Genomic DNA, 25,838 nt, shown 5'->3' with positions numbered 1-25,838 from the left:
ACTTCAGGAATGCTCTCCTCTCTTCCAATGTCTTGCATAGACATGATTAAGGTATTGGTCCTGTTCATATGAAGCAGAGTATGACTACTAGTTCTGGTAGGTACACCAAATAAAGATAAAAAACAGAGTTTTCGCTTTCAAATTCTAGAAAATACCCAAACAAAATATCTACGCCTTTCGAATATTAGTAATCCAAGTGTAACTAGAGCCTAATCAGAGCATAACCCGAGGAATCCAAATCTACCTGACTAGTTTGACCACCACAACGAACTTGAACATAGCACAAACTAAACCTGGGCTTGGGAAATATGCAATAGAATTACCAAATAGCCTTCAAGCACAAAATGCTGTCTGATATCCTTGGTTTAGAAGTTAACCGAAGTATATATTACATTACATAAGCATGTGTTCAACCTTAATAAATGTGCGATTACACATTTGTAAGCAAAAAAAAAAAAGAAAAGGATCTTGGTGTTTAACACATACACTTTCTTAGATCGCCAAATATTCCCCTAGAACATTTATTCTGTATAGAAACCCTAGAAGAAGGCAGCTAAATCCATGCTTACATTCTGTTCTGAAGCAACAAGTCCAAAATAGTTGCCAACTAAATTTGGTGTTTTTGTTATGTATCCGGATCAGCATGAGTATCCTTGTAACGCTGGAGCATGTATGTTTCACATTTGATTGGAGGGAATCTGATAGAGAAGATGTGTTAAGTCATTATGTAGCACTGGTCTCGTCTACAAGAGATAGAGAGAGACTTGAAACAAACCTCAGTTTATGGCATCATTTAATATAATTACAGCAATTCAATAAGAAATTTACAAAAAAACTAAATAAAAGAGCTCCATCACAACTTCTAGGGGCTTCTTTATTTTCATTGATGCAATCAACAATGATATTGGAGTCATTTTTTTTTTTTTTTTTTTTTTTTGATTAGTATGATATTGGAGTCATTATATGAGGAATATATGAATAGATTCACAGGCTCCTAGACCATCTGCTTTAAAATGAATTTCTGCAACAATGTTGGATGTGTGACCCAACTTTAACAACGCAATTCCTAATGAGGCCCCACCTGCACTCAGATCAGAGATTCCCTCAACCATGTACATGGATCTTAAGGTTGTGATTTTACGAGTACATTTGGGGCAAATTACTATTTTAAGTTCATGGACCAAGATTTTCATCTTACAACTGTCATTTACGTAATATGTTATTACTTTAATTCATTATTAAATTCACATTTATACGAAGATATTTTTGGGTGATGCCCAATATAGTTAACTGGGTCTGAAGAGTTGACACTTCCTTTCGAATGAAATAAGACTTTTAGTTGGAATTATGAACACCAAAATTGTGGTCAAATATATTATTGTGGTTCCACACTTACTTGGGAGGGTTATCCTTTGACTGGCAGGTCGCCAAACATTCAACAAGACAATCATGACCAGGCTCCACAAAGTAAGCAATCTGCTCGCCAGAAAGAAGGAAACAAATGTAAACCATAATCCTTTTCATATGTTATCTGGCATGAGAATATTTAAAAGAATAACATAAACAAAATACTGGAAAAAATTAAATGGAAAGTCTAAGGATTAAACCAAAATGCAAAGTCCTGATTTAAGGAAAAGTATGCCGGAAATGTCTAAACTCGTGAGCTAGTAGGCACAAGTTCAGACCATAAAGTGTTTGGTCAGGTCAATTACAGAACTTGTTTCACAATATAAACCAGCCAAATAAAGTAAGTTCAGGAAAGTTACAAGGAGACTAACAAATTTAAATGTAACCCAGTTAACTTCTAACTTCCTTGGTGTCACAGAAACCATCATTCCAATACTTGTATCTATGAGCAGAACAACTCTCCCATAGTTGGATTGGGGGGAAAAAATAATTAATTTACAGAATTACCAAAACTAGTTTAGTAAAATAAAGCAACAATACATTCGCATCATCGTATCTTAAAAAAAGACGCGTCTCTGAATTTGTGTGTTTTTGCATTAACAAGAAGAAAAATCTTAATAGACACTAATTGCGTATTCCTCTTTGATGATGTAGAAAATCTGAAATTGATATGCTGCTTCCAAAGTCTTAACTAAAATTTCTATTGGTTGTGTTATTTTCATACAATTGTGTGGCTGTTTGTATGTGAATGTGTGTGTTTGTGTGAATGCTTCCTACACACTCAAAATCCATTCTTCCTTTATGCTTTTACCATGGGCAAACTTATAAGTGGATTGAGTAAATGAATTTGGCGTGTCTCGAGTAAATATAGCAAAATTGAGGCACAAATTCATAATTATAAATTCCCCAAAGAATGTTGCACTTAGAGAACATTCAAAAGCTTCTGAATGGACTTACAGAATATCTCTCTTGACCATTCCCCAATACCCGATGCAATGTGGACCTGCATAAAATTAATGAAATGGAAACTAATGTTATAAAGAACCCCAGCCACCAGGTAGTTTGAAATCTTATGAAGATTGTCTCTAAGGGCATACAAGTTACGATAAGATCAACATCAACAGTGGTGCTGGTGTGGCAGATAATAATATAATAATAATAATAATGAACATATCGAGTAATACAAGGCAAATTAATTTGTTGCAATTAGAAGGTTCAGTACATCTCTGTGCCAACTTAATAAGGAAACCTACACATTATGACCCCAAGCCACAGCTACACATTATGACCAAACCATGTAAACAATTGTAAAAGGGATAACTAATTAACTGATATTTATTCATGCATGTGCAAATGAAAATTCTAAACGAGGCACTGTTGCCAAGCTCCTAAGTCAACCTTTTATCTCTCAATCTCAGATGGGACAGAAATAAAATTTGAAAATCAGTTAATACTTTTGGTAAATTCACATTACCTGAAAAGGCAGTTGCTCCAGCGCTCCAGCATGTCACCAACATTTACTATAAATGCTCTGAGAAGTTAGATGTAAACCATAAAGACAGTAGGACACTACAATTAAACTAAAAAGGGAAGATATTTCGTTCTATATTATATTTGTAGAAGCTCTCATGTGCGATTTCTTCTATGTAAATTCACTCCATAATAACGAAGAATGAAAAGCTGAAGGGATGGTATGCTATTGCGCAGAACAATGTAAAGATAAAATAGTGCAGGGTAGATGAGCAGAACAAGTCCAGAATAAGCATGCCCCTGCTACCAGTTAATGTCTGACTGTATATTGTGATGTGTGATACCATCATACAAAACAAACCAATAAATGTAAGATTATTTATTAATTACGTGACCCATACGTTTTGGACATGTAATATATTTTATTAATTAGTAATTAAGTAAATACGTATCAGATTAATATTATATTATTTGGTTAACTTATAAATTACCTTTATGGTAATTAGTTATTGGAAAAGTGTTTTCTTATTTATTTCATACTTTGATAGAAAGTTGAATTAAAGTTACTAAAATGAAAACTGGCTCTCTGTACCTTTATAAAAGTGCATATTCCCATTAATTATGTACGCTAATGAAAACAACACGTATAATATTTATGTGCGCAAAAGGCCAAGAGAGAGAAATCGGTTTCCATGCTTTAACTATTGCAGTTTGGCATGTTATTTGTTCCGCAGAAAAGATCTTAACGTTTGCCTTGATCTCTTCGAGTTTTACATTACAGATAGAGGTATTTATATCTAACTATTTATTTATGCATTATAAGGGAATGGATTATAAAATAAATCCTACTTATATTTAAGTCAAAGAAGTTGCACAAGCTGAATGACTAAATTGATTACTTATTATCTAAGTTAAGTCAAAGAAGCTGCACAAGCTGAATGACTAACTGGATTGGTTTGGATGGATAGGATAGGACTTTAAATATATACTTATGGTACCGCGATATGAGCTTGAGTCTCAGGATCGGCGGTTAGGAAGCGTATAGGCAGTAGGATGCGTAGCTGGCTATGTTGGTTGAGGTATACCCTGTTAGGCTTAGGTACTCATGCCCACTCAAGTGCGTTTTGCATGTTGCCTTCTATTCAGGTTGAGACCCCCTGCATAGTCCAGTAAGAGTCCTGTAGTGATATATATATATATATATATACGGATTATGTAGCTATTGTTGAATTGGTTAGAATGTATATGCGTATCGAGTCTTTGCTTGAATTGTAATAGGATAGAACTTGTTCATAGGCCTAACCCACTTCTATTTTTCAGGTATTCGCCAGTTCCAGTCTTAAACCTGATCGTGCTGAGTAGAGACTATCACTCACTCTTCCGACGACGTAGGACTTCTCTCCATGGCTGAATTGTGGATGCTCTTTTAGTTATTTATATTTCAATTGGATTTTCGTATTAGAGGTCCAATGGATGGATTCCCAAGTTGTTTAACTGTGGAAGGATTTGGATTTTATTAAGTATTTAATTTTAAAGGATTCTATTTTAGATTTTTTCCAGCTGTTATTATTTATTTTATATCCAGTTTTGTAGTCTGTGTTCATTTAAAATACTTTAATTATTTGATATTCCCTTGGGTTCAGGCTTGGGCCTGATCAACCCGTGTCTCGAATTCGAGGTGTATCACAATAATTGTGGATAAGAATTTTTTCATCCTATTTATTTTTAATTTTTTGTCTACTCAGTAAGGATCATTTCGAATTAATACTATTAAGACAAGTGAAAAGTGAAAGAATTGACCATTATGTTAATTTAGGAGGAGACAAGGCTTAAGCAGCAAGGTAATCATTATGGTCATCTGATTACTAAAGAAGGTATAAATAAATTTTAAGAATAAGCCTGAAAAGGCATTAAGTGAGCAACATCTAAAATTAAAAGATTTAGGTCAATTTACTAAAAGAAAGGAATGTAATAATGAAAAAGTATCATTAATGTATTGAACACTTTTAAAAAGATTACATGAAATATAAAGAATGATTCGAAAAAGAATGATAAGCTTTTAACTTTTGTATATTTTGAATTATTTATTGAAATTCTTTCTAATATATGATAGGTTGATTTAAATACTAATGTTTATGTTTCTAATAGATGCAAGAATTTCTTATGGCCTAAATCACAAATTCAAATAAGAATTTCTTATTTATGATAATTGGAAAAATATTTTGTTGAAACCTTTGTGACATTATGTTTAATGTTAGACAGTGGATTTTATTTAAATTATTTTAAACTTTTTATGTTTATTCAATTTCCCATAATTTGATTTTATTTTAAAACTTTATGTTAATGGTTTTTCATTTAAATTTGATAATGATATTTATTCAAGAAATTCTAATTTGTGAGTTATGGTATTATTGTTGATGATTTCTGTAAATTCAAACTTGATGGTTTATTTATTAAAAACCCTTTGATCTTGCATTATAATGTTAGAATTAAGCGTAACTCAATTAATAGAAAATTTATCTTTCTTGCAGTATAAAAGATTAGGTCAATATCAAGTGAAAGGTTAGGAAAATTAGTAAATGATGTGATTATCCTGAATCTAAACTTTACTGATTTTGGTGTGTGTGTAGATTATATTAAGGGTAAACAAACCAAACACACAAAGAAATGAGCCACAATAAGTATAGGGTTTCTTGAAATTATTCATACAAACATTTGTAAACCTTATGATGTTTCATCTTTTGGTGGAGAAAAGTATTTTATTGCCTTTATAGTTAATTTTTCACTGTATGGATATATCTATTTGTTGCATGAAAAATCTCAAGCAGTGGGTATTCTTAAAGTATACGTAAATGAGTTGAAAAACAACTAGATAGAAAAGTGAAAATCATAAAGTCATATAAAGGTGGTGAATATTATGGAAAGTATGATGAAACGGGATAATACTCTAACCGTTTGCAAGTATGATGAAACAAATTAATACTCTAACCGTTTGTTAAATTTCTTGAAATATATAACATTTGTACTCAATACACTTTGCTATACATGCCACAGCAGAAGTGTGTAGCTGTAAGGCGTAATCGTACTCTTATGGAATTGGTTAGGAGTACGTTAAGTAATTACTCGTTGCCCATAATGTTGTGGATGTTAAGTAATCTAAATGATACAAGTTTTATTATCCTAAATATAGTACGATAATTATTGAAACCGGTAATGTCAGATTCGTTAAGAATGGTGAAGTCAGTGGGAGTGATGATAAAAATAAGAATTTAATCATTCTAGAAGTTAGGGTACAAATCTCTTTACCCATAACTTATAAAGAAAGAATTGTTTCTTCAGTTGTTAAATCGTATAACAACGAAGAATAGTTGAATGATCAACAACTCCATGATGAGATTGTCATCAATGAATATATTGTAAAAGAACCACAAAGAATAACATTAAGAAGATCTAAAAAAAAAAGATATGCTATTTCGAATGACTATGTGGTATATCTGCAAGAATTTGATTTTGATTTTGATTTATTTTCTGAATAGGGTTTAGAAAGAGGAAGTCTATATGGAACAACTTGAAGGCTTCACATTATAGAGTAAAGAATACATGGTCTGTAAAATTAAGATGTTAATATATGAACTTAAATAAACTTACCGACAATGGTATATTAAGTTAAATGATACCATTATTTCTTTTGGTTTTAAGGAAAACATTATTGATCAGTGTATAAACTAAAAGGTTAGTGGTAGTAAGTTTATATTTATGATTCTATATAAATTATTGATCAGTGTATAAACTAAAAGGTTAGTGGTAGTAAGTTTATATTTATGATTCTATATAAATTGATGATATTTTGTTTGCTAGTAGTGATGTTAGTTCATTGTATGAAACTAAAAATTATTTCTAAGAACTTTGAAATGAAAGATATGAATGAGGCATCCTACATGATAGGAATAGAAATATTTCATAATAAATCACGTGGATTTTTAACATTATCTCAAAAAGTATATATTGAAAGAGTTCTAGAAAGATTTGGTATGGAACATTGTTCAACCAGTATTACTCCATATATAAAAAGGGATAAATTCAGCCTAATGCAATCCCAAATAATGAGTTAGTTAGATAGAAGGTAAAGAAACGAAAAATATTCCTTATGCATATATTGTGGAATTTGATGTATATACAAGTTGGTAGGGGATAAAAGATTATATGTTCACACTTAGGAATATATTTTTAATTGGTTATTTGTTCCTTTTGGCTGGAGGAACAATATTATGAAAAAGTGTAAAGTAATTTATTATTACTTTGTCTATTATAAATTTTTTAATTTGTAGCATGCTTTGAGGATACAATTTATGATTGCAGAATTTATTTCAGGATATGAAGTCATGGGTATTATTTTTTTTCAGATTGCTGAAAATTTATGCTACAATTATTGATCTTCTTGTATTAAAAATGATAGGTGTTATAAAGTTGAAATACTTTATCATTAAAGAAGATGTTTAGAAACAACGAATGTCTATCAAACATATAAGTACACAACTTATGAGTGCAATCCATTAACGAATGGACTATAACCAAAGACATTTATGGAACATGTTGAAAGAATGGGTCTTGAATGTAGTCAATGTTGATTATTTTTTAATTGTGGATTGTTTAACAGTGCTTATATATATTTGACATTTTGCGCTCATTAAATGTGTTTCTGATATTTCCTATTAATTAATGTACATGTACGTATTGATTTAATAAGTGGTAATAGGAATAGTCTTGGAGAAGATATTATTGTTAGATCATTATTGATACTTCTCATTTATAGACTATATTGAATAGGTTAGTGGTGTTGTGGTACATGGAAGGGATTGTGTCATTTATGAACATATAACCACCATGGCTCGCATTGGTAGTTTATTTACCATTATATTTATGATGACCAACTTAATGAGTCAATATGATTTATGGTGCACACTAATGACTATTTTATTAAACCACTACATAAGTTATCATATGAGCCAAGTGGGAGAATATAAGATTATTTATTAATTATGTAGCCCACATGTTTTGGACATGTGATATATTTCATTAATTAGTGGTTAAGTAAATAGGTATTAGATTAATATTATATTATTTGGTTAACTTATAAATTACCTTTATGATAATTAATTATTGGAGGAATGTTTTCTTATTTATTTCATACTTTGATGGAAAGTGGAATTAAAGTTACTAAAAGGAAAACTGACCCTCTCTCTGCCTTTATAAAAGTGCATATTCCCATCAATTATGTATGCTAATAAAAATAACACGTATAATATTTATGTGTGCAAAAGGCCAAGAGAGATAAATCGGTTTCCACATTTTGACTATTGTAGTTTAGCATGTTATTCGTTCCGCATAAAAGATCTTGACGTTTGCCTTGATCTCTTCGAGTTTTACAATTACAGATAGAGGTATTTATATCTAACTATTTATTTATGCATTTTAGGTATGTAAAAATAATGAAGTTTTAAGATTTTAGGATTCATATTTATTTGTGATTAATGATTTACACGAATAATTATAGTTTACAATAAATGCATATGAAAGGTTACTACACTATGACATACCAGAAAATTGAAACAGCTGGAGAAAATATAAGTATGTAAATCTGTCTTCACAAACTAATGGTCTGAAAATTTCATGAACTCACCCTTTCAATGGTGCAACATATTCCCATATCTGAGGTTTAGCATCTTTATCCTTACATATCTGTTATAAATTCAAAATATTAGATGTCCTTTTCACAGCATACAAAAGGAAAAACCGTTCAAATTTCGAGCTTTGTCCATACTTGGAGACCAGGGACGTCATCTGTTGCCAAGAGGGTAATCAAACCAAAATCAGAATGTGCACCCGCTCCATATATTCCCTTCACAGGATCAGAAATTTGACCTTGAATAACCAGACAATCATCATTATATAAGTGAATCAATCAACATACAGTGTGAGATCAATGACCGAATTCCAGGACATTAAATTTGATTTCCACCTTCATAATGTAGCAGGCGGAGGGTTGCAATAGGCTTGCCAAGAATTTCTTGCCTATCGAAATAGTCAACCTCTATTTCAAGTGCAAGAGCTATGATCCTTGCAACTGCTTTTACCACCCCACTGGATGCATATAAAAGATGATGAGAAAAATGAGGTGAAAGAAATTATAAAACACAGAGCATTTTATTCTTTAGATTCAAAACCATCTAAAAGTCATTCATTCATTATAAGGAAAAACCATCAAAAATAAATTAAGATTTGGAAGAACAAGAACCAAAAAAGTTTGGAATAAAGATAGAGAAAAATACCATGTAAACTTGACAGGATTGGGACACCCATTTAATTTATTAAACAAACCTTCTAGTGGGAACTACATCACTGCCTCAACAAAACACTGCTATTCAGATTGGTTTCGTATATGTCCAAATTAAGAGGGCTATCAAAACTAAAATCAAGTAGCTAAAGTTACAGTGTCGACCTTAATGTTCAATTATGAAGATAAGGGTTTCTAAAAGCTTTATTGCCTATGTGATGTTACTTTCTATCATTGACAAAATACCAAAATATTTAAGCTCGAATATAAAGGATTCACATAAATATATAAAAGATTATTATGGAAAATGCAGATTATAAAGTAATGCACTCTACAAACATTCTTAAAGAATAATGTATTCTCCCAATATTTGGTTGTTATTGTTGTTGTTTCTGCAGGATGATAGAGGTAAAAAGAATGAGTTTTCTCGTGCAGTCTTGACTCTATGCTATCAGTTCACTTCCCTACGTTAATAATTTGGTGCCAACTTCAAAACAACCTTCCACCATGCAGACATGCTTTAATATGCATAGAAGTCCCATAAATTGATGTGGAGAAATTTTTTCCCCGTACTGTGATATTATCGAAGACACCGTTCAAGGCAGATATTTAATATGCCAACGAAATGTTCTTATCCTAGATAACAATCAGAAAAGAATATTGATGCATTGTATCTGCCAATATGTCTAAACATAAAACTCCCTACTTGAAGAGAAGTGTTTTTTATGCATTTGATAGCACATGGAGAAGTACGTTTTTCTGTTAAAGAGTATAAGAAATTTTATTCCATAAACTATAGGCTTTACAGAACTTACAGTGCCTCTTGTTGATATTTCTCCATGGTTTGCCTCCATCCACGCAAGATATCTTTCAGACATCCAAAAAATTCAAAGGATGAACTTACAAAAATCAACACCATGTTGAACTATTAAATGCTTAAATTTCTCCAAGATAAAAATAGGGAGGATAAGAGAGAGAGACCATGAACTGAGTTTAATACTAAGATTGTAACCTTGTTGTTAGGTAGGAGTGTTTTTGTAAGTTACCTGTGGTAGGCCACACATTTTGCCCATAGAATGGCTTATGTGCTTCAATATCATCTTCAGGTACATCAAAACCAATTTCATATCCCTCCTTGTAATCTCCTTTATCCATACAGCAGGACATCAGCCCTTTAATTCAGTATGAACTATATAGTTTAAACAATGAAGGAAAAAGGATCCACTTAAACAACAATAAATAAGAGGATGACCTAATTTAGCCAAAAGAAAGATGTGAATGGCATCTAAATAATGCTAGGAAGGCAATACAACACACATGCATAGGTACAGATATACCTACACTACAAGCGTAATGCATACAAACATACATACATTATCATGATGTGTTCCCTCGTGTGTGAATGATTTCTTTTGTATTGAGTTTTTGGCATTCCCATTTTCAAATAGACGCTAAACAGTTTTCACGTAAGAATTTGCATTACACTCGAGGACAAATCGACTGTTTACTTCCTGTTACACTTAATGCCAGATTGTCAATTCATACAAGCACGGAATATAAGAAAAATGGTAGTAGAACAAACCGTTTATTTGATTATCAGGATCCAAATGTTCATCTAGAACAGGAATGTAGCCTCGATATATTTCATTTGTAAGAAGCTTCATTTTCTCACTTATTGGTAGATTGAAGAACTTTTTGCTTTGGACAAAGACCTCATCCATAAGTTCCTGGTTGATTCCATGATTAGTTACGTAGAAAAACCCAGAATCCAAGCAAGCCTGAAGAACAAAAAAGGAAAAGAAGGATGAGCAAGCAGAATAGAAGCAAGCAAATTGATAGATGACCATTTACCCCGGCCTAAAGCTAATCTGATAAGCAGTTAACCTAACAATGTAATTAAAACCCTATCCTCTCCCTTACATGTAATACCCTCTCTATTTTGAAGAGGCAGACACAGAACGGACTATAAACAAACAGAAAATTTAGATAGAAATGCAAACAGTGAGGCTTGAACACTGAACATTCCAGTATTAAAGCTTCAATACCATGTTCAACAAAAACTTACCCCCAAAAGCTTATGCAAAACTGTTAGCAAATGGGAGAAATAATGTATATCAAGTTCTAATCAACTGACACGAGAGAGAGAGAGAGAGAGAGAGACATCATTGTTTAAGGGATACATATAAAATTAATCAAATGTTTGAACAAACACCTCCCACTGCATAGAACAAGGATCTGCTTGGACATTCCCTTAATTCGAATGGTCCAATTCATATTTGTAAGGCAGTTTAACACGAAAATCTATCCTCTTGAAAAAAATAAGAAATTCACCTTATTTCTTGGCACATGATAATAAGGTTGCCTTGAAAAAAATATCATTTTAAGATTTTAAACATATTTCCTTTCAAATGGTCTTATTCAAGGTGATAGCTTTATACTTAAATTAAATGTAAAAAGTAAATGGGGGCATTTAAATTGGAAGGACATTCAACCAGGTATAAGCCAATAACCTCCTAGAGATATAAACAATTGTATCACAACTCAAAGAATCATAGTTCACTAAAAGAGACATTTTTACTTTTTTGTTTTTCTATGTTATTTTATTTTTTTTTTTTTTTTTTTTTTTTTTTTTTGCACACTTGTCTCTTTTGAAATTTGAACCTCATCTCTCAACTTAAAATCTTTTAGCACCAACTATCAATAATTTAGCCTTGTATTGTCCTATTTCTTCATGAAGTTGCTAATATTCAACATCACCCAAAAAGAGAGAGTACCTGTTTGAGTAAAGAAGCAGAAGTTTGGATGTCGGGGCAAGATAGCTCGATACAATTGAGTGCAGGAACTTGGGTAAACGCTGGTACGGCTTCTTTTCTCAAATTCCCCATTTTCTAATCCACAAATATATATATCTATGCGTGTGTTAGTATAGTATATGTATAAGAAGGTACCACTGTATATCTATGTGTGTATGACTTGCGAGAGAGGTAGGTTGGTTATTGCTTCCAGTTCGCAGAGGGGCTATCAGACAAGTCAACGATATCTATATGCTAGTTGTGCGGTGCATGGTTTTGTTGCTGCTAGTTGGGATAGGCTGTTGTTTCGTGTTGCAGACGGAGGTCCTTCCCGACGTCATCCTAGATTATCCTGTTATATCGTGTGGTGTATGTTGGTGGATCTAGTGCGTGGGGAAGATGCAAAGCTCAGCTTTTCTACTAAAGTGGCAGACGGAGGTCCTTCCCCACGTCATCCTAGATTATCCTGTTATATCGTGTGGTGTATGTTGGTGGATCTAGTGCGTGGGGAAGATGCAAAGCTCAGCTTTTCTACTAAAGTGGGCCCACCAGTTGTCTATTCTATGAGGATGTTTTCCATCACGAGGCTGAGACAATGCGAATGTCACATAGGCCAGTATGTGCAAATGGGTTTTTTTTATATGATAGGCTCAAAAGCTTTGGACTTGGGTTTCTGGTCTATTGGTCCTTGTGCGGTACTCCACAAGCTATTTTTTTTTTTGGCCAAAAGTACTCCACAAAGCTTTGCTTTGTCTTTGACTGATATGAAAGGTTTGGAATGCCTTTATGATTGCAGTCTTCGTGTTTATTTATAATGGTGACTCTGTTTGTGCATGTTGTTTGTATGGTCCCATCTTAGCGTTCACGCCGGATGAACTCGGTAATATTATTTTGGTGTGGTGCTTTTTCGTTACCGGGAAAAGGAACAAAATTTTTTTTTATTCATACATTAAGTTTAGCGTTGACCTTGCCCCCTCAATGCTGTATATCAATTGATAGTACACTTAACACCAGATAAATAACTAAATTTTATTCTAATATTAATTATAATGGGGTGTTTTGATGGGTAAGTGTTTTGTGATTCGATTTAAAAATTTAAATTATTAAGTGAGAATAATACTCAATACATATATATACTCATTCACTTTTTTTATTTAAATTCGACGCAGAACAAGCAGACCTTGTTACACTTGTCCCATTAGTACAAACCAATTTGGTGGGGCTACATTTTGGATGGTGTTACTCAAACCTAATAATAAAACAGAAACTACAAGAAGAAAATAAGTTGTGTTGGGTGTGTTGGGTGGACACTCCTACGACGGTATCTTATTCAATGATGGAGATTTTTTATCTAAATTTTTCGGCACACTTCTCATTAGACTATTAAGACTTAAAAAAAACATTATCCTTAAATTTTGCTTCTAGTTGTGTATCTAATGGCTCCATTGATCCACATAATGGGGATGGGTGAGACATTAGTATCCTTAAGTTGTGCCCATTTACCAAACATGTGTCATTATTGATTAAAACCCTTTTGATGATGAATGTGTTGGAAATTAATTTTAAAAATTAGTGTTTTGTGTGAATGAAATTTGTTAAAATATAGTCTTGTTAGACAAATCACGTTAATATAACTGTGTATTCATGTATCACATTAGACTACAAGGTGAATGTCAATTGCTACAACGTGATAAATATGAATACTTGTTCAAGAACCGTTGTTATGCAAAGAGAGTACAGTAGCGTATGTGTGCAAAGGCGGAGCTACGGGAGGCAGGCCATGGCCCCCAAACATTTTTGAAATATATTTTATTATCTCTAATATTAATTAATTTATAAATTTTGTCCCTAAATCTATTAAAAAATTTAATTAGCCCCCTAATATTTTTAACACGTATAATGGCCATCCACGCTTTTTTGAAAATTCTATTAATTATCCCTAAATATTAATTAATTTGTAAATTTTGTCCCTAAAATTTATTACAAATTTCAATTGGTCCCCCAGTGTTTTTAAAAACACTTGAAAATAAATTTAGTTTGTCTCCTTCAAATTTAAAATTTTTTCAACTTGCACTCTTTTAAGTATACTTCTAAAAGCTCAAATATTATGAAACAAAAAATTAATCTCATTATTATTATAATAATTTTTTCTTTTGGTAAATACGAGTAATTATTATAGTCATTATCGCAACACATTGTTATACGAGTACAATATTTATAATATTAATTCAAGAGAAAAAAAAAAAACAAAAAACAAAAAAACAAAAAAAAAAAGAATAATAAAATAACTAATATACCCCCATGTTTAGTAAAAATGGATGAAGAATTTTTTGTTAAATATTTTTGTAAAATAGGATTTACAAGAAAAATATCTAAAATTATATAACAATCTTTATTGGTAAGTCCTAGAAACATTTGGAAAGAAGATAAACTAAAGTATTATGAGACTATCAATAACAATAATAAAATATCATATATGTTAATATTTTTAGTTATCACTTTCTAAATAACAAATTTTATAACTATTTGTATAACTTTCTAAATAACAAATTTTATAACTATTTGTATTTTGGTTAACAACTCAATAATAATCTTGTTGAATTTAAAATATTTTTTTGAATTAAAATTCATTATTTTTTTTTACTCACACATACGACTCTGAGACTTGAACCTCTGACTTCCCTTGGGAGGTAAGAGGCCAATACCGTTAGGCCACTCATCCGTTGGTGAGTTAAAATTCATTATGTTTTTCTAATTTTTTATCTATGTATATCCTTCCCAAGTGGAATCAAAGTAATTAATTTTCTTCTTCAAAAAAATAAATTTTTTTAAAAAATTGAAACAATTAATAAAGGAAAATTGATTTTCTAATAATGTTTATTTCTTTACGTTTTTTCTCCATAATTTTCTTTCTAACATCATTTTTTTTTTTTTTGTCTAAGTTGTATTTTTCTCATTTTTTTTATTTTCTCAAGGTATATATACAATTGATTAATAATTTTTTTTTAATTTTTGTTACATAGTTCAAATTTGGACTCCCCAACCTTAACTTTCTGGCTCCACCCCTATACGCGCGCGCGTGTGTGTGTGAGAGAACTAAACCATAGTTTTTATGAAGTGGTGTCTATGTTGAACTAGTGTAACCCATTTGAACCATTACATGTGGCTATTCTGGTTCCAGAGCATGAGACCTATCTCTTTTGATAAAATAATTATAAATCATTGCAACTCATTGGACCATTGCATCCATGGATGTGAAGTGGTGTGTCTAGTCAGGAACAGACACTTACAAGCTATGAAGCATAAATACTTTGAAAATGGTCCCATGTTTGATACAATGGTCCCGTGGTAGTATGGAACACATGTTCAATATGGATACGGCCAAGATACAGGGACACGTGTCCAATACGGCTTAAAAGTATCCAATTTTTTAAAATAAAAATATGAATATTGGATATGGCTAGGAAACATCTGGATACGTTTAGGATACAGTTAGGATACTTTTGGGATACTTCATTAGTAATTTTGTAATTTTTAATTTTAGAAAGCGGGTCAGATTGTAAATATGTAATACTAAAAACTTTATATCTTAAAAAAATAGGGTCAGATTGTAATAAAACAAAAATGTTTTTAAAAGGCCCAAAGAGTCAAAGACCCAAAACCCCGACGTCGTTCCTGAGGCGTGAACTCTGAAAGCAACGATTCTCTCTCTAACTTAAGAGAGAAAGTTAGAAGAGGAAGAAGAAGAAAAAGTGGAGACCTCTGCAACCATCAACCAGGTATTTTTCATTTCAACTTCTAGGGTTTTCATGTTGAATCTCTCCGCACTGGTCAGGTTATAGACTTATAGTAAGGGTTTTTCTTCATTCTACTCTCTATTTCTCTTTAGTCCATTTTATTTTTTACTTTGTTAGAAAAATTTTGGTTGTTGCTTGTGGATTGCATGCCCTGATTGGAAATTTTGATGGAAATTTTTTTCATTTAGAATTTAAATTTTGGTGATTGTTTCTGAATTGCATGCTTTGATTGGATTCTTTTTTCTTTTTTTTTTCAGTAATATGCTTTTTTATTTCCTTCCTTTTTTGTGGTGGTTGCAGAGTTTACTAGCTTATAAATTGCATTTTTGTGGTTGTTTCTGTTGGGACTCAGGACAGTATCAGAAAGAGATTTAGTTCTGTTTATAATTTGATTATCTTTGTGTGTTTATTTTGTTGGATTTTTGAATTGATTTAGTTTATAAATTTAATTTAGATTGCCTACTGTTAATCAGTAAGATATATATATATATATATATATATATATATATATATTTATTATTATTTTTTTTTGTTGTTGTTTATTATTTACATTGTTCTGTTTGTTATTTAGGAAGATGAGTGTTCCGGAGGGCACTAATGATTTGAGTGAAGAAGATGACCATATAATTGCTTTATTTACAAATTTACTGTATGCTTTTACAAATTTATCTTGTCCATCCATTTATCCTTGGGCAAATAATTGCTTTATTTACATTTATTACAAATTTATCTTGCATAATAAATTACAGTGATGAGACCCATTCTTATTTGAATACGACTTACTCAGGCTGATTAAAGATAGAAAATACCCTTTTTCTTCTCTTTCTTTTTTCCTTTTTCGAGCTGCACAAGGTTTTAAATCATCCAGAGAAACGGCCGTGATATTCTTTTTATCCATTGAATAAGATATTCCGAGAATACCTTGGTTTTGTTTATTCCCTCATCATGTGAGATCATGCATTCATGTGATTACATTTTTCTCATTTTGAACAGCTGAAGCGTTGGCTGGACAAGTTTCAAAGGAGAACTTTGATAAGGGGTTGATTTACCCACCATTCTCTAATATCAGAAAGATGTCGGCACCTATTGCCGCTAATGTAGCTGCTAAAGCATATGAACTTGGTTAGTGTTTTTTCTTGTTCTGTTTTGGTTCCGAACTTGCTGTTTTTTCTGGTATATATTGTGATAAATCATACATGTTCTACAGGTGTGGCAACACATCTTCCTCAACCTCAGAATCTGGTGAAGTATGCCGAACGCTGCATGTACACTCCTAACTACAGAACTTACCGGTGAATGGTCCCTTAATTGTCAACAAACTAGTACTTCAAATTCTGTTATCTTGTTGCTTTGTCTGTTGTAAGTGCTTGTGGTGTTGTAATCTGTGGTTTTGTGAGTATCATGATATTAGAGTCCGGAGGGAATAAGGTTTTTTTTTTGGTCGAAAACGATGTCTACTTTAGAAGCTACCGAGTAATGGTTTTCAATAATCACAGTATATGTTGAGATCTCGAGGACTACTGCATCAAGAAGTGTGTCCAAACTCCCGTCTTATATTTTCAGCAGTAGATTCAAGGAAAATCAACCAGCCTCACAGTAATGATTTATGAAAGTGTGTTTCACTTTGTCAATTCCAGAATGTATATTAATAAGCTGCATGCATACTATTTTTAAGAGTGTGGTTTAAAATGGCTTCCTTTTGACAAGTCCTTGTCGAGTGGTCGCTTGTATTATTACCTATATTGTACTTCACAATTCCACTCTACAAATAAACCTTTGATCAGTCTTATTTACTTCAGGAATGCTCTCCTCTCTTCCAATGTCTTGCATAGACATGATTAAGGTATTGGTCCTGTTCATATGAAGCAGAGTATGACTACTAGTTCTGGTAGGTACACCAAATAAAGATAAAAAACAGAGTTTTCGCTTTCAAATTCTAGAAAATACCCAAACAAAATATCTACGCCTTTCGAATATTAGTAATCCAAGTGTAACTAGAGCCTAATCAGAGCATAACCCGAGGAATCCAAATCTACCTGACTAGTTTGACCACCACAACGAACTTGAACATAACACAAACTAAACCCTGGACTCAATAGAATTACCAAATAGCCTTAAAGTACAAAATGCTGTCTGATATCCTTAGTTTAGAAGTAACTGAAGTATGTAAACATTATATATGCATGTGTTCAACCTTAATAAATGTGCGATTACACGTTTGTAAGCAAAAAAAAAAAAAAAAAAAAAAGGATCTTGGTGTTTAACACACACTTTCTTAGATCTGCCAAATATTCCACTAGAACATTTAATCTTTGTAGAAACCCTAGCAGAAGGCAGCTAACTCCATGCTTACATTCTGTTCTGAAGCAACAAGTCCAAAATACTTACCAACTAAATTTGGTGTTTTTGGTATCTACCCAGATCAGCATGAGTATCCTTGTAACGCTGGAGCATGTATGTTTCAGATTTGATTGGAGGGAATCTGACAGAGAAGAGGTGAAAGTCATTATGTAGCACTGGTCTTGTCTACAAGAGATAGAGAGAGACTTGAAACAGACTTCACTTTATGGCATCATTTAATAGAATTACAGCAATTCAATAAGAAATTTACAAAAAAACTAAATAAAAGACACATTTATACGAAGATATTTTTGGGTGATGCCCAAGATCGTTAACTGGTTCTCGAGAGTAGACACTTCCTTTCGAATGAAATAAGACTTTGAGTTGCAATTATGAACAGTAAAATTGTGCTCAAGTATATTATTGTGGTTCCACACTTACTTGGGAGGGTTCTCCTTTGACTGGCAGGTCGGCAAACATTCAACAAGACAATCATGACCAGGCTCCACAAAGTAAGCAATCTGCTCGCCAGAAAGAAGGAAACAAATGTAAACCACAATCCTTTGCATATGTTATCTGGCATGAGAATATTTAAAAGAATAACATAAAAAAAATAGTGGTAAAAATTAAACCAAAATGCAAAGTCCTGGTATAAGGAAAAGTATTGACGGAAATGTCTAAACTCATGAGCTAGTAGGCACAAGTTCAGACTATAAAGTGTATGGTCAGGTCAATTACAGAACTAGTTTGACAATTATGAAGAGGATAACCAACTGTGACAACTATAGGATTGATCCACAATATAAACCAGCCAAATAAAGTAAGCTCAGGAAAGTTACAAGGAGACTAACAAATTTAAATGCAACCCAGTTAACTTCCTTGGTGTCACAGAAACCATCATGCCAATACTTGTATCTATAAGCAGAACAACTCTTCCACAGTTGGATCGAGGGGGGAAAAAAAGAAGATTAAACCAGTTGGGATCTTGGAAGATATGCAGATGAATCTTTTTAGTGACTACCTGCACCGTGACTGTAAAATATTTCAATTCATGCCTTCGACATGCACATCACTACACTACCATGGTTCAAAGAATTTGGGTAGTGTCTCAGTCAGTCAAAAGATAGTTTTTTTTTTTTTTTTTTTTTTTTTTTTTTCGCAAATGCTTAAAAACAAATGTTTAGAAGAATCTAAAAACATTTAAGATACAAGAGTAACAGCCATTCCTCATATCTGCCCAAAAAGAAAAAGGAAAAAAGAAAACAAATAAAAAGAAGAAATTAAATTGAGCTAGACTGCATGTGGAACCAAAAATGTGTTAAAAGTTACAAGAACCTCTAATATTAAGGGATTTTCCTGTTCGAAAATTGAGTTATGCGCTTCACCACTTGGCAGCTTAAGAAATTTTATTTTTTCTATCTATGTAATTACAATTCTGCCATGATAGAGCCTCAAATACCCTCAACACGAATTAAGAAACTTGATACTCAGATTTCTGAACTGCAAAAGATACTACACAAACAAATATAAGACACAATTAATTTACAGAATTACCAAAAACTAGTTTAGTAAAATAAAGCAACAATGCATTCGCATCATCATATCTTAAAAAAAGACGCATCTCTGATTTTGAGTGTTTTTGCATTAACAAGAAGAAAAATCTTAACAGACACTAATTGAGTATTCCTCTTTGATGATGTAGAAAATCTGAAATTGATATGCTCCTTCCAAAGTCTTAACTAAAATTTCTATTGGCTGTGTTATTTTCATACAATTGTGTGGCTGTTTGTATGTGAATGTGTGTGTTTGTGTGAATGCTTCTTACACACTCAAAATCCATTCTTCCTTTATGCTTTTAATATGGGCAAACTTATAAGTGGATTGAGTATATGAATTTGGCGTGTCTTGAGTATATATAGCAAAACTGAGGCACAAATTCATTATTATAAATTCCCCAAAGAATGTTGCACTTAGACAACATTCAAAAGCGTCTGAATGGACTTACAGAATATCTCTCTTGACCATTCCCCAATACCCGATGCAATGTGGACCTGCATAAAATTAATGAAATGGAAACTAATGTTATAAAGAACCCCAGCCACCAGGTAGTTTGAAATCTTATGAAGAGTGACTCTAAGGGCAAGCAAGTTACGATAAGATCAACATCAACAGTGGCACTGGTGTGGCAGATAATGATATAATAATAATAATAATAATGAACATCTCGAGTAATACGAGGCAAATTAATTTGTTGCAGTTAGAAGGTACAGTACATATCTGTGCCAATTTAATGAGGAAACCTTAACATAACCCCAAGCCACAGCTACACATTATGACCAAACCATGTAAACAATTGTAAAAGGGATAACTAATTAACTGATATTTATTCATGCATGTGCAGATGAAAATTCTAAAGAAGCACTGTTGCCAAGCTCCTAAGTCAACCATTTATCTCTCAATCTCAGATGGGACAGAAATAAAATTTGAAAATTAGTTATACTTTTGGTAAATTCACATTACCTGAAAAGGCAGTTGCTCCAGCGCTCCAGCATGTCACCAACATTTACTATAAATGCTCTGAGAAGTTAGATGTAAACCATAAAGACAGTAAGACACTACAATTAAACTAAAAAAGGAAGATATTTCGTTCTATATTATATTTGTAGAAGCTCTCATGTGCGATTTTTTCTATGTAAATTCACTCCATAATAACGAAGAATGAAAAGCTGAAGGGATGGTATGCTATTGCGCAAAACAATGTAAAGATAAAATAGTACAGGGTAGATGAGCAGAACAAGTCCAGAATAAGCATGCCCCTGCTACCAGTTAATGTCTGACTATATATTGTGATGTGTGATACCATCATACAAAACAAACCAATAAATGCATATGAAAGGTTACTACACTATGACATACCAGAAAATTGAAACAGCTGGAGAAAATATAAGTATGTAAATCTGTCTTCACAAACTAATGGTCTGAAAATTTCATGAACTCACCCTTTAAATGGTGCAACATATTCCCATATCTGAGGTTTAGCATCTTTATCCTTGCATATCTGTTATAAATTCAAAATATTAGATGTCCTTTTCACAGCATACAAAAGATAAAAAACGTTCCAATTTCGAGCTTTGTCCATACTTGGAGACCAGGGACGTCATCTGTTGCCAAGAGGGTAATCAAACCAAAATCAGAATGTGCACCCGCTCCATATATTCCCTTCACAGGATCAGAAATTTGACCTTGAATAACCAGACAATCATCATTATATAAGTGAATCAATCAACATACAGTGTGAGATCAATGACCGAATTCCAGGACATTAAATTTGATTTCCACCTTCATAATGTAGCAGGCGGAGGGTTGCAATAGGCTTGCCAAGAATTTCTTGCCTATCAAAATAGTCAACCTCTATTTCAAGTGCAAGAGCTATGATCCTTGCAACTGCTTTTACCACCCCACTGGATGCATATAAAAGATGATGAGAAAAATGAGGTGAAAGAAATTATAAAACACAGAGCATTTTATTCTTTAGATTCAAAACCATCTAAAAGTCATTCATTCATTATAAAGAAAAACCATCAAAAAGAAATTAAGATTTGGAAGAACAAGAACCAAAAAAGTTTGGAATAAAGATAGAGAAAAATACCATGTAAACTTGACAGGATTGGGACACCCATTTAATTTATTAAACAAACCTTCTAGTGGGAACTACATCACTGCCTCAACAAAACACTGCTATTCAGATTGGTTTCGTATATGCCCAAATTAAGAGGGCTATCAAAACTAAATTCAAGTTGCTAAAGTTACTGTGTCGACCTTAATGTTCAATTATTAAGATAAGGGTTTCTAAAAGCTATATTGCCTATGTGATGTTACTTTCTGTCATTGACAAAATACCAAAATATTTAAGCTCAAATATAAAGGATTCACATAAATATATAAAAGATTATTATGGAAAATGCAGATTATAAAGTAAAATGCACTCTACAAACATTCTTATAGAATAATGTATTCTCCCAATATTTGGTTGTTATTTTTGTTGTTTCTGCAGGATGATAAAAGGAAAAAGAATGAGTTTTCTCCTGAAGTCTTTGACTCTATGCTATCAGTTCACTTCCCTACGTTAATAGTTTGGTGCCAAGTTTGCCAACTTCAAAACAACCTTCCACCATGCAAACATGCTTTAATATGCACAGAAGTCCCATAAATTGATGTGGATAAAATTTTTCCCCGTACTGTGATATTATCAAAGACACCATTCAAGGCAGATATTTAATATGCCAACGAAGTGTTCTTATCATAGATAACAATCAGAAAAGAATATTCATGCCTTGTATCTGCCAATATGTCTAAACATGAGACTCCTACTCGAAGAGAAATGTTTCTTATGCATTTGATAGCACATGGAGAAGTATGTTTTTCGGTTAGAGTATCAGAAAATTTTATTCCATAAACTATATAGGCTTTACAGAACTTACAGTGCCTCTTGATGATATTTCTCCATAGTTTGCCTCCACCCATGCAAGATATCTTTCAGACATCCAAAAAATTCAGAGGATGAACTTACAAAAATCAACACCATGTTGAACTATAACATGCTTAAATTTCTCCAAGATAAAAATAGGGAGGATAAGAGAGAGAGACCATGAACTGAGTTTAATACTAAGATTGTAACCTTGTTGTTTGGTAAGACTGTTTTTGTATGTTACCTGTGGTAGGCCACACATTTGGCCCATAGAATGGCTTGTGTGCGTCAATATCATCTTCGGGTACTTCAACACCAATATAGTATCCCTCCTTGTAATCTCCTGTATCCATGCAGCAGGACATCAGCATTTTAATTCAGTATGAACTATATAGTTTAAACAATGAAGGAAAAAGGATCCACTTAAACAACAATAAGAGGATTACCTAATTTAGCCAAAAGAAAGATGTGAATGGCATCTAAATGCTAGGAAGGTAATACAACACACATGCATAGGTACAGATATACCTACACTAAAAGCGTAATGCATACAAACATACATACATTATCATGATGTGTTCCCTCGTGTGTGAATGAATTCTTTTGTATTGAGTTTTTGGCATTCCCATTTTCAAATAGACGCTTAACAGTTTTCACTTAAGAATTTGCATTACACTCAAGGACAAATCGACTGTTTACTTCCTGTTACGCTTAATGCCACATTGTCAATTCATACAGGCACGGAATATAAGAAAAATGGTAGTAGAACAAACCGTTTATTTGATTATCAGGATCCAAATGTTCATCTAGAACAGGAGTGTAGCCTCGATGTTTTTCATTCCTAAGAAGCTTCATTTTCTCACTTATTGGTAGATTGAAGAACTTTTTGCTTTGGACAAAGACCTCATCCATAAGTTCCTGGTTGATTCCATGATTAATTACGTAGAAAAACCCAGAATCCAAGCAAGCCTGAAGAACAACAAAGGAAAAGAAGGATGAGCAAACAGAATAGAAGCAAGCAAATTGATAGATGACCATTTACCCCTAAAGCTAATCTGATAAGCAGTTAACCTAACAATGTAATTTAAACCCTATCCTCTCCCTTATATGTAATTCCCTCTCAAATTTGAAGAGGCAGACACAGAACGGACTATAAACAAACAGAAAATTTAGATAGAAATGCAAACAGAGAGGCTTGAACACTAAACATTCCAGTATTAAAGCTTCAATACCATGTTCAACAAAAACTTACCCCCAAAATCTTACGCAAAACTGTTAGCGAATGGGAGGAATAACAATGTATATCAAGTTCTAATCAACTGACACTAGAGAGAGAGAGAGAAATCATTGTTTAAGGGGTACATATAAAATTAATCAAATGTTTAAACAACCACCTCCCTAGCTTAGACTGCATAGAACAAGGACCTGCTTGGACATTCCCTTAATTCGAATGGTCCAATTCATATTTGTAAGGCATTTTAACACGAAAATCTATCTTCTTGAAAAAAAAAATAAGAAATTCACCTTATTTCTTGGCACATGATAATAAGGTTGCCTTGAAAAAAATATCATTTTAAAATTTTTAACATTTTTCTTTTCAAATGGTCGTATTCAAGGTGATAGCTTTATACGTAAATTAAGTGTAAAAAGGAAATGGGGGCATTTAAATTGAAAGGACATTCAAACAGGGTCTAAGCCAATAACCTCTGAGACGTATAAACAACTACACTCCTAAGTCTGTACAACTGTGCTACAACTTAAGAATCATAGTTCACTAAAAGAGACATTCTTCACATATCACAAGGAAACCAAAAAAAAAAAACCTCATCCAGAAGTATTCATGCAAATTAAATCAGAGAAAATTAACAAGACAAACAAATTCTTCTATAAAATGTTATAAATTCGATAACAGAATTTCCCAACTTAAAATCTACAATAGCACCGACTATCAACAATTTAGCCTTGTATTGTCCTATTTCTTCATGAATTTGCTAATATTCAACATCGCCCAAAGAGAGAGAGAGAGAGAGTACCTGTTTGAGTAAAGAAACAGAAGTTTGGATGTCGGGGCAAGATAGATCGACACAATTGAGTGCAGAAACTTGGGTAGACGCTGGTACGGCTTCTTTTCTCGAATTCCCCATTTTCGAATCCACAAATATATATATATATATATATATATATATATATATATCTATGCGTGTGTTAGTGTAGTATACGTATAAGAAAGTACCACTTTATATCTGTCTGTGTGTATGAGAGAGGTAGGTTGGTTCTTGGTTCCTGTTCGCAGAGGGGCAATCAGACTAGTCAACAACGATGTCGTTGTCGAAAAATTTATTCTTATGTAAGTGTTGGCCTTCCATTCAACCAAAAAAAACAATAGTATTGCTATTGCGAGCGCTTCCATTTAACCAAAAAAAAAACGCAGAGTAGTGCTATTGCGAGTGCAAGTAGTGCTATTGCGAGCGAGCGCTTCTATTCAACAGCTGTTGCAAGCGCGCGAGCACTTCCATTCAACCAAAAAAAAAAGCAGAGTAGTGCTGTTGCGAGCGCGCTGTCACGCCCCGCCTATGGAGGTTGTGCCACGCAGGCGACACTCTAAGCCCGTGACAACGCGCTCGCAATAGCACTCACGAGCATCCCGTTTTTAGCCATAAGATGTGTTTTCTTGAGATTCGGGAACACTAACTCTGTTTCTCTCTCTTCTCACGCCGTTTAACCCAACTTTCTCAGCACAGTTCCTCTTCTCTCTCCTCTGTCGGCAAAACATATTCTCTTCTCCATGTGTCTTTCAACAAACCCACTGTTCTTTCTTCGTCTCTGCAGATGACTCCCTCTATATTTCTCCTCCTCTCTTCTCTTCTCTTCTAGGTCTTTCTCAAAAAAGAAAAAAAGAAAAAAAAAACCTCTCTAAAACGGTAAAGTTAATTGGCTCCTGTTGTCTCAACTCTCTAAAAACCTCTTGAAATCCTCTTCTGATGACCGGCGGCCCTTTGCTCTTTTACTCCTTCAAGCTCTTTGCAATACTCACACTGCGCTGCCAGCACCGACCGGAGTAACCCAAATCCACGTGCACCATCTCACCAAATTTCTCCCTTCATCATTGAAATTTATGTGATGGGAGAGAATAAATTATGGGGCCTGTAAAATTCTACCTTGGATGTTCTGTTCGCATGGGCATGGGTTTTTTTTTTTTCATCTTCTTCTTGTAGTGCGTCTTCAACTTT

General features: G+C 33.0%; 1 protein-coding gene across 8 annotated transcripts; it reads right to left on the bottom strand.

Moving 5' to 3' along the window:
• Positions 1–332: 332 nt before the first annotated feature.
• LOC132277167 (2-oxoglutarate-Fe(II) type oxidoreductase hxnY) lies at positions 333–25,151 on the bottom strand. Of its 8 annotated transcripts, none has more exons than XM_059778926.1 (11): positions 24,642–25,055; positions 23,382–23,577; positions 10,258–10,383; positions 10,027–10,078; positions 8,897–9,018; positions 8,699–8,799; positions 8,558–8,616; positions 2,882–2,938; positions 2,365–2,410; positions 1,397–1,476; positions 333–698 (listed from the first exon to the last, which is right to left on the bottom strand). In XM_059778926.1, exons 1-11 carry the CDS (start codon positions 24,750–24,752, stop codon positions 626–628), a joined length of 1,023 nt encoding a protein of 340 aa, XP_059634909.1. In that variant the 5' UTR covers positions 24,753–25,055; the 3' UTR covers positions 333–625. The 8 variants fall into 8 exon arrangements, with proteins under 8 accessions (XP_059634909.1, XP_059634911.1, XP_059634908.1 ...); XM_059778928.1 differs by lacking the exons at positions 23,382–23,577; positions 24,642–25,055 and adding exons at positions 10,794–10,989; positions 11,986–12,406 and having other exon boundaries at positions 10,258–10,356; XM_059778925.1 differs by lacking the exons at positions 23,382–23,577; positions 24,642–25,055 and adding exons at positions 10,794–10,989; positions 11,986–12,405.
• Positions 25,152–25,838: the final 687 nt, after the last annotated feature.

The sequence above is a fragment of the Cornus florida genome, unplaced genomic scaffold, assembly GCF_030987335.1.
Source record: "Cornus florida cultivar Cherokee Brave unplaced genomic scaffold, ASM3098733v1 CherokeeBrave_3.0.0_Hap2_Chr10, whole genome shotgun sequence".
Classification (NCBI taxonomy): domain Eukaryota; kingdom Viridiplantae; phylum Streptophyta; class Magnoliopsida; order Cornales; family Cornaceae; genus Cornus; species Cornus florida.
This window is presented reverse-complemented; position numbering and strand designations above follow the sequence as displayed.

What these genes read in the sequence shown, in the direction of transcription:
- LOC132277167 (XM_059778924.1), bottom strand. Translation starts at nt 24,752, where the DNA reads ATGGGGAATTCGAGAAAAGAAGCCGTACCAGCGTCTACCCAAGTTTCT. An exon ending in CTGTTTCTTTACTCAAACAG is followed by an intron (nt 23,578 to 24,641) that starts GTACTCTCTCTC and finishes GTTGTTCTTCAG; the next exon opens with GCTTGCTTGGATTCTGGGTT. An exon ending in ATGACGTCCCTGGTCTCCAA is followed by an intron (nt 21,199 to 21,281) that starts GTATGGACAAAG and finishes AATTTATAACAG; the next exon opens with ATATGCAAGGATAAAGATGC.